At 54.3% G+C, this 9,382-nt stretch overlaps 1 protein-coding gene across 1 annotated transcript; it reads right to left on the bottom strand.

Annotated features, from left to right (window-relative positions):
- Positions 1–291: 291 nt before the first annotated feature.
- Positions 292–7,642, bottom strand: Vsig8 (V-set and immunoglobulin domain containing 8). Its single transcript, XM_013030568.1, has 7 exons — positions 7,466–7,642; positions 4,011–4,186; positions 3,375–3,576; positions 3,029–3,250; positions 2,135–2,251; positions 1,690–1,888; positions 292–827 (listed from the first exon to the last, which is right to left on the bottom strand). Exons 1-7 carry the CDS (start codon positions 7,512–7,514, stop codon positions 548–550), a joined length of 1,245 nt encoding a protein of 414 aa, XP_012886022.1. The 5' UTR covers positions 7,515–7,642; the 3' UTR covers positions 292–547.
- Between the last annotated feature and the right edge of the window lie 1,740 nt (positions 7,643–9,382).

The raw sequence follows: 9,382 nt of genomic DNA, 5'->3' as shown, positions 1-9,382 counted from the left end.
TCCCTCCGTGGAACACCCGTACAGTCACCTCAGTCTCAAAGCTTCTTTATTGTGCTAACACTGTTGCCTGGGATCCCAGATCTCACACATAAAGCAATTCAGTCCAGACTCCCACCCACCTGGGGCCCCGGGGCCCTCTGCCTTGGCTGGGGACACCCGGCCTGCTCCTCTGCGGCGGCTCTCAGATAGGACTGGCTTTCTCCTCCTTCCCTCCCTCCGATTCCTCCACCCCCAAGACCAGAAGTCCTGGGGGTGGGGTGGGGGGGTGAGGGGAGAGGAGGGAATGTTGCTGGAGAGAGCTGTGGACCGCCTTCCTCTTTCTTTCCCTGCCCCCTCCCACTCTGGGGGAGGAGGATTAACCTCCCTATACAAAGGGTGTTTTGGTTTAGTTTTTTCGGGAGGGAAGTTCCTCAGCTCGCGCACCCAGAGCCCGTCAGCCCCGGGAGAGCGAGGTCAGCACCGGTGTCAACTTGTCCCCAGCTGCGGGCAGAGAGCCCCGACCCCTCCTTCCCGGCCGGGGCGCAGCCCGGCGCAGCGCCACGCGCGCTCACACTACAAGACCGTCCTTGACCTGCTGCAGCCCCTGGGCGCAGTCGGCCGGCTCGGCGCTCTTGACCTTGACGTAGACCGGGGAGGGGCCCGCTTCGCAGGCGGGGGCGGCGGCGGCGGCGCGGGGCACCAGGGCCACGTCCTCGGGGCCCCCGCAGGGCGGAGGCGCGTACTTGCGGCGCAGGGAGCGGCTGACGTTCTGCGTCGGGTACCCCAGGAGGTGGGTGACGCGGCTGCCGCGCCCGCTGGCCTTGCACCCCGGCGCCTCGGCGTCCACTCTGGAAAACAACAGGCGGGCGCGTGAGCGGGCTCCTCCGCGGCGCGGCGTTGGCACGGCCTGGGCAGAGCTGGGGGCTCTTGGAACCTCTGGTCTCCCGCGCCTCCCTCCGTCTTCCCTGGCCGCCTCCTCCTCCTCCTTCCTCTCTCTCTCTCTCTCTCTCTCTCTCTCTCTCTCTCTCTCTCTCTCTCTCCCCCTCTCCCTCCACACCTCTTCTCCTCTCTGCACCTTCCCGAGCCGGCGATCCTGGGGGGATCCACCGTCCCAGTGCCCCACGCTTGTCCACGCGTGTCCGCACGGCCCGCGCCCACGGCCAGCAGCCCCAAGCTGGTGTCCCGTAGGGAGGGATCTCAGATCTGTTTCCTCTGTCCTGATTTCCCATCTCTCCCTCCATCCCCAAGGCATTGCAGTCGTTAGCGCTGCTAGTCTTGTTCTATTTTTATTTCTACTTTGTTTCTAATGTTAAGTTATCCGCACTATTCGTCTTACGAACTCTTCTTAAATAATCATGTCGGAGTTGTCACCGGCGCGTACGAGGAAAAGGAGAAGAAATTGAAAAGGGTGTGGGGGGGGAGCCTGCCCTCCAGGAGCTTACAGTCTAGACCAGACTGGCAGTGGGGTGCAAAGAGAGGAGGAGGAGATGGAGGGCAGGGGAGCAGAAGACTGGGAAGAGAAAAGGGGAAGAGACAGAAAAGCCATGCGGCGAGTGGCAGGTCGACATGCTGAGGTCCCAGCACTCCGTGGCGATGGCGAGCAGGTTTGGGGTGAAGAGGGGTCCCAGCCGGCCGGTGGCAGGCAGGGGTGAAGAGGGCAGGGCGCCGGTCCCCTCGGCACAGCAGCATGCATCATGCATCAGGTTTTACCTGATCTCACTAGCCAGGTCACCACAGGGCCCTCCGCCGACCCCGCCGCCGTTGCCGTAGCCGAAGGCACCGCGGGCGCCGCCGGCGCCGCTGCCCCCGCAGCAGCAGCAGATGAGCCCCCAGATGCCCATCGCCAGGCACGCCAGCATGAGCAGGGAGCCCAGCACAGAGCCGACGATCATGCCTACACGGTGGGAGTCTGTGGAGAGAACGGGCGACGGGTCAGACCAGGGTCTGTGGGGGGGGGAGGGTCTCTGGGGGACACGCCCAGTGTGGGAAGTTTGGGGAGGTTGGGAGCTGATTCTTTATGTCTACATGTAGCCTCTGCTGTCCTAGGCAGAGGCTCCAGAGGTTGGCAAGACAGAGCTGGCTGAGGCTCCAAACTAGAGTCCAGTGACCCCAGACCAAACCACCCATCAGGGACCCTTAGAGCCACTGCACCTACCTGACACCTTCACCTCCACCACACAAACGCTGTAGCCCACATGGTTGGCCACGGTGCACTGGTACAGCCCATTGTCCTCTGCAGAGATATCCTTCAACACCAGGTCCCCGTTAAAGCCTGAGATTGTAAGAACAATTAGATGGTTCTCCTGAGTTCTGGGAAGGTTGGTCTCTGAGCGCCCCACCACCCTTGTAAGCCCCTGGGTGGGGAGTTGGGCACTGCTTTTAGGAAAGGAATGGCTTAGACACACATGCACATCCACTTTACTTTTAACTGAGCCACCTTCCCCTGCTGAGTGGGAGACACCTGGAAAGGCCTCTGTCCCAGCAAAAAGAAACACCATTCATTCATTCATTCATTCATTCATTCTGTGACCTCTGGGAAATACATCCCTTTCAGAAGGGACCAGAAGGGACCTTCTCTGAATGCACCAGATTCCCTATTTGCCCAGTGAGGACTGGGTTAAACCAGGGGACCAAGTTCCTTCTCACTATATTGTTCCTTCATCATGGATATCATTCCACTGCTCTATACTAAGAGCCTTGTATACCTTGTCACATTTCAGATTTACCTGTCCCTGAAAGGTAGTTATTCATCTTCTCTTTTCATAAGTCACAGAGATATTAAGGTGTTTGCCTGAGATTTGTAGCTAGCTTTGAGTCCTGGTCAGGATTCAAGCCCAGCTCTATCTCAGATCATGGTCATTAACCAGGCTATTTCTGACTGACTCCCTGCTTTTACGTTCTCTTCTTCCCATAGTGGAAGCTTCTGGATGAGAGGAGCAGTCTCTCACACATGTTCCAGGCTTGCTTGGAGGCCACTGTTTAGCTAGGGGAGCCTCAGGCACTCCGGAGTTCCTGTTTATTCCCACTCTGCCCTCTAGGACTTCTTTACCTTGGTTGATGGAGCTGTGGAAAGATTCCTGGTAGGAGAGCTCAGAGTGGAAGCTGTGCTGGGAATGGTAAGACCCGGCTCGGTAGGGGTGACTGTGGCCACTGATCTTGGCCCACTTGTATGAGAGGGGTTGGGAACCCCCGCTGGCAAAGCACTTTAGCACCACATCATTGCCCTTTGCCATGTGGCCTTCAGTCCAGCACATGGGTACCGCAGGACGTGCTGCAAAGAGACAGACAATTGTGAGCCAAGATCCAGCCAGGAGGCAGAGCCAGGTTCATCATGGCCAGTCTCCCTTTGGCTTTGAAGCCTGGGAGAAGAGGAGCCCATTGAACACTGATCCTACCTTGTACAGTGACAATGACCTTCCGGGTGGCCATGGTGGTCTTCTTCACCCGGCACTCGTAAGTGGCTGTGTCAGATACCTGTAGGTTCATGAGGTTTATGGACGCATCATACTGGCTGGGGTCTGAGGCTGCAAAACGGACCCTCTGCTGCAGATGGGGAAGGTTGCCATGATTGATTCTCTTGTCTTGGTAACTAAGGAACTGTGAAGAAGAGAGAAAACGCGGTGAGACAGGCAGAGCCCAAGAGGGGCTCTGTGGACTGGCTGTTTGGGTAATATATTGAACATTTCTGAAACTCAGGTTTTTGGGGGGGGGTTTCAGCTGAAAAATAGGAATAACAATGCCTGTTTTACAGATTTCATGCAGAATAGGTGAAAGCTGATGAAAGCAAGCACTTTGGAAATTGTCAGGGCAGGGACCACGCCTCGCCTCCCCCTGGGAGCGGGTGGGAGGAGGAGGCGGACTGACTGGCTGGCCCGAGTCCCAGTTGCACGGCTCTTATCCCTGTTGCCCCATTCCCCAAGAGGCTTTGGAGGAAGTCCCGGTTTCACCTCCTTCTCCCTCAGGATGTTGGCGACCCACCAGGTAGTCATCACTGAGTCTAACAAAGGGAGAGTGCTGTGCCCAGTACTTACTACATTCTCTCGATGTGAGGGGTCTGAATTGACCTGCATCCACTCAATGTCTAGCCCATTGGGGCCATAATCCTCAGGATCCAGGATGTAGGGACAGCCCAGCCTCACGTTATCACCTTCTGCGAGGTACAAGACCTCCTGGCCATCCCCGTTGATCCGCACAGCAGACAGCAGTGCTGAGGAAGGGTAGGACAGGGAAGGTGAGAGGAGCAGAGCCAGAGTAACCAGCCTCAGCCTGGCCAGGCTGCTGCTTCTGTCAGGGCTACCCAGAACTCAGGAGGGCTTCCAGAGGGAGGAGAGGAAGGAGGGGGATTCCTTGTGTGTGTGTGTGTGTGTGTGTGTAAACTGCAATAGGCATGTCTCTGCAGACACTTGCCAAGCTTGTTTATTCATTGGCAAAGCCTGTTCATACTCACGGACTCGTGTATATATTCCAGCACTGCATAGGTGTCATCTGAGTACTATTTGCATATACAGAGCTGTTATGCATGCTGTGTCTATATATGATTGTATGTTTGCATGAATGTACCCAAATGTGCATTATGTGATTGAGTATTTGTAGATGCAAAGATATTTTTGCATGTAAAGCATTTGCTTATATGCTTGCTCAAATGTAGTCGTGTGTGTGTGTGTGTGTGTGTGTGTGTGTGTGTGTGTGTGTGTGTGGTTGTAGATCTTCATGTGGTATTGGGCACTGTGTGCAGTGTATGTAAAGGCTCTAAGTGATGGAACGTGCCCTTGCGTGACAGTGCAGCTGTGACCTGGAACCTGGCTCCGTTCCTGTGTGATAGTGACTGATGGCTTATGCCTGGGGCTGGGACAGCGTGTGTCTGTAGGATGAGCCTTGCATGGCAGTGTGGCATTGTAGGCTGTGTGTCCTTTCCCTGGTGTTATTGTGTGGCTGAGGTACAGCCACTCCCACACGCTCACTCCCATTGAGGCCCCTCCTGCCACTGAGTCAGAGGCAGGAGGCCAAGATCTAGAAATCCTCTCCTCCCTACCCTGAAGCCCCAGGCAAGAACCCAACCGGTTAGACCTAGAGAGAGAAAAGCAGGGGGGGATAATGTACCCAGGGCCTCACCCTGCCCACTCAGCACCCTGCCTCCCAGCTTCCAGCAGCACTCCCTCCCCCAGGACCCTCGCTCACCTTCTTATCCATCTACCGACTTTCCTTTTAATAATGTACCCTTAGGAACATCTAAGTCTGCAATCATTCATTTCTGTCCTCTATGGCTCAGGATCTCTTGCATGTTTAGAGAATATCATATACACACACTCACACAGACACACAATTACACTGTCAGAGGCAAAACAAATCAACACAGATACAACTTTATACCGTCTCCCCTTCCTATGCGCACAGACACGGTCAGATCTATACAAATACAGACACATTAGTGCCAAACACAGAATGTATTAATCCAGAAGACACACCCACTGCACACCTACTGCATGCTCCTTTGGTTTCATACACGTTCATTCAAGACCAGACATACCTGCAGAAAAGCTCTGTTTGCCAGGTGTATCCTGCCTCTAGAAAGGCCGGCAAGGGCCCTTTTCACATTCTCAGAACCTTCAGAACCCTGGCTGGGCCATCAACTTTCCCCTCGCCCAGCTAAACTACAAAGTACTTGCCCGAGAGCAGAGGCTGGCTGCTGGAGCTCTAACGGGACCTGGAGAAGCCTCCTTCAGCCCCAGGCCAAGAGAATACCAGCTCATTCCTAAGATAAGGATCCGATGCCATCTGCCAGATCCTGGGGCAGCACGGTGCAATCCAGGGATGAGCCAGAGTTCATCTGAGAGCAGAGACTCCTCCCTGGGGAAGAGCCCAGACTGGAAGCAGCCTTTTCGCACACCATGGAAGTCAACCAGACAAGAGCGTGAGTATTTGGAGGAAGGGGCTTGAGAAGGAGGGACAGACTGGAAGAAAAGTGTCTCCACCCTGCACTAGGCTGATTGTTTTTCTTCAATTGTCCTAGGACAGGGAACCTCGCCCCAGCTTCTCAATCTCCTTAGAAGCTTTCTCAGCCTCCTCCCAAGGGTTCCAGCCTTTTTGCACCTCCTCCCTCTCCTTGAGAAGAGCTATTCCTAGTGTCCCACTGTGACTACTCTTACTTTGGTACTAAAGAAATATGTCCAGGGAATGTGAGAGAAGAGGGAGGCTGGAGAGAGGGAAGAAAGCCAGGGTGGAAAGAGAGCTACATTGGGAGACTTAGGGAGGTAATAGACACTAGTGGGTTTCTAAGGAAGACAGTGATTGTTCCCCGACAAAATCACCAGGGCTATCCACCCTCTGGGGAAGGTCACTTCAATAGTAGTAGCTGCTGTCAGCTGGGAAATTTATTCTGAGATTTCAAGCTGCTTCCAAGAAGGAATGTGACAGGTGGAAAGGAAGGGGAAGGAGGAGAGAAAAGACAGCTTGGTACATACATGTACATGGAATCTGTGCTCACACTTGGATACACACTGTACACATGGACATGCCTCAGCTCTCCAAGCACAGCAGGGGGTTCTGCCAGTCCAGTGCTCAGTAATCAGAGAGGGTGCTACAGAGATCCTGCCAGAAACACACACACACACACACACCCCACAGACGCTAAAATGGCCCCCCTTCCCATCTTCTTCCTCACAGCCTTCATCCTGAATTCAGACCCCTGAAGGGACCCAGAGATCTTTCCAACAATGCCAGACAGAATGGTCCTTGCTGGGACTTGCCCAACCTAGGCATGTAGCTACAGTATCCAAACCTGAGCTCTCCCCTCCAGGAGTATCCCAGAGGGGCAAGGAGACTCTGGGAGTTGCCATCCATCCTTACCTCCCAGGTCTCATCCTGGAGAGGGCACAGCCTGGAACTCTCAAAGCAAAGGGTGCCCAGAGCAGAGGTCTCAAGTCTGGATGGTCACTGGCCATGTTGGAAGCAATACCCTGTAGACTCAGCCTTTTCAAAGCAAACAGTTCTTCTGCCCAGGCTCTAGCTTGGGAAAGTGGCCCTCCCAAGGAGAACAATACGTAGAAAGTCTGATGGAAATTGATCCTAAGGAAGCTCCTCCTTAGCCCCCACCCAGAGCTGCTGCTCACCTGACTCCTACCCCACCTCCAGCTCCGATAGGTAACTCAGAGCAAGCCCTGTCTCCATTTCCAGCCTGGGCCATAACACGCAGGGATCTGCAGACATGTGTGAGCCCCAGAGGCTCTCAGACACCATGAAGATCCACTCAAAGACCTCCACCATGAAGATCCACTCAAAGACCTCCACACAGAGATGCTGCTCAAATCCTTCAGGTTCAGGCTGTCCTGGCAATATCCAAACCAAAATAGTGGTAGGGTGAGGATGTGTAGACCCTGCTAGGGCCTCTCTGATAGCCTTGGAGGCTCCTCTCTGAGCCCTTGCTGAACCTTTCTTCTGCCCATCTAGCCTCATGCTGGGCCTCCCGGCCTACTGCCCAGCCCCATACCTGGGCTCAGGCACACGAGTAGAAGGTGGAATGCTCCTCGAACTCCCATGTCTCTAGGCTCGATGTATCCTCCGCCTGAGCTGGGTTCCCGTGGGATGGTGATGGTGGGTGTAAGGGGCAGGAGGAGGGAGGGGGAGCTGAGGGCCCAGACACTGCCCGGGGTGGCAGGAAGGTGCAGTGAGTGCCCAGCTGGGGAGCAACCGGAGTTATTTCTATGGGAGGGAGGGGGCCTGGTCCCCGCCTTGGGGAGGAGCCCCAGTAGCCCTAATTAGCGGGGTGACAGGATAGCCTACCCAGGCATTACCCAGCCCTCACCCAAGCTCTTCCCTGTCCCAAGAGTGGTGCAGGGCGGCCAGCGGGACTTATAATTAGGCACCTGTTAAACTTCCACTTCCTCCTGGCCACATCCTCAGGGTGACAACAGTCGCCCCATTTTACAGTGTCCACTTTACAGCGTCCAGGGAGCTCCCCTCACCACTCATTTGCTGCCTCCTTCCCTGGGGGAAGGGGGAAAGAGGAAGGAGAAGCCAGGCTTGGGGAAGAAGGGTGGTCAGGACTTGAAGAGTTAACACTGACCGGATTGGGACCTGGCATGTCCCTCAAGTGCAGGGATTCAGCGAGCACCTCTGACCCTCTGGGGACCCATCCACATTAGCTATGTAAAAGTGACCCCGGGGAAGGGAGCCCTTCCCCATGCCAATCCTGGAAAGAGGAAAGGCTCAGGTGGATGAAAGCCATCCAGGAATACCCCAGCCTGCCTTGAGGCCCTCTGGCCCTTCAGAGGGAGCTGAAAGAGGGAGGAAATGAGTGAATTCAGGAACACAATCTTCCCCTGCGACTGTGTTCCCACTCCTGACTGACACAGGGTGGTTCCCAGGTGCCAGGGCTCTGGGGACCCCTTTCCCCAACACATAGATCTAAAATACTTCAGTGAGACCTGCAGTAGAGGGACGTGTGTGTTTGTGTGTATGTGTGTGTGTGTGTGTGTGTGTGTGTAGACAAGGGGAGTGGAAGGAGTGAGTGGGGTTGTCTTTAATGAAGGAACAGGACCAGGGGGATTATGTGTTACAAACCCATCACAGGTGGGAAGGAAGGCTGAGCCTTTCTGTGGGTGCTTTTTTGGGGGATTTCTTTGTTTTCCAGATTCTATGCCCAGGAAGAGTTAATAGGCCTTGAAGGGTGAATGCAGGCCCCAGTGTTAAATGGATCCTTAGGTTTCTAGACAACAGAAAGAGAAAAAGGAAGGCCAATCCTTGGTGACTGTGCCAGTGGGGGGAGGGGGTGCTGTCCCACGCAGGCAGGTCATGAGGGACCCTGTTTAAACAGCTTGATGCCCTCAAAGGAGCCAAGAGCCCCCCTCTCACTCACTCTGACATGGGGCTCAGGTAGGCCAGAGAAGGAAGAGTCTTAGGAAGAGTTATGGAGCTCATGGATGCTGCTCACTCTTCTGGAAAGAATAAGACAGAACAATAAGGAAGCACAAAGAAAGAGTCCATGCACCTCTGTGTTCTAAACTCCTCTACCCTACTAACAATAACAGGGTATTCCAAGACCCACGAGATGTACACAGTAAATATCCTATTTCCTTATTTATTTTGAGGTTTATGGGATTGTCCTGTGCCCTCTGGAGAATGGGATCATTATTCCCATTTTACAGTTGGGGAAACAGAGGCCAGTAGAAATAAGGGTTTGGCTCAGTTGCTGCTACTGGCTAAATGAAGGATAACTAAGCATCCTGACTCTCAGCCCAGAGTGGTCCAAGAAAAGGGCTTAGGGACACCATGAGCTAATAGATTCATTTATAAGAAGTAAACATGGAAGGTCAGTGGGGGGTGGAAAATCAGGACAGCTAGGAAAAGGATACTCAAAGGAGAAGGGTTGTAAATCCATTTAACTACAGGTATAGTATAGAATGGA

This window comes from Dipodomys ordii, unplaced genomic scaffold (genome assembly GCF_000151885.1).
Source record: "Dipodomys ordii isolate 6190 unplaced genomic scaffold, Dord_2.0 Scaffold131, whole genome shotgun sequence".
In the NCBI taxonomy this organism is placed as follows: Eukaryota; Metazoa; Chordata; class Mammalia; order Rodentia; family Heteromyidae; genus Dipodomys; species Dipodomys ordii.
The sequence above is the reverse complement of the archived record's forward strand: the minus strand, read 5'-3'. Positions and strand labels throughout refer to the sequence as shown.

What these genes read in the sequence shown, in the direction of transcription:
- Vsig8 (XM_013030568.1), bottom strand. Translation starts at nt 7,514, where the DNA reads ATGGGAGTTCGAGGAGCATTCCACCTTCTACTCGTGTGCCTGAGCCCA. An exon ending in CCACAGCTCCATCAACCAAG is followed by an intron (nt 2,252 to 3,028) that starts GTAAAGAAGTCC and finishes TTACAATCTCAG; the next exon opens with GCTTTAACGGGGACCTGGTG. An exon ending in GACCTGGCTAGTGAGATCAG is followed by an intron (nt 828 to 1,689) that starts GTAAAACCTGAT and finishes GTTGTTTTCCAG; the next exon opens with AGTGGACGCCGAGGCGCCGG.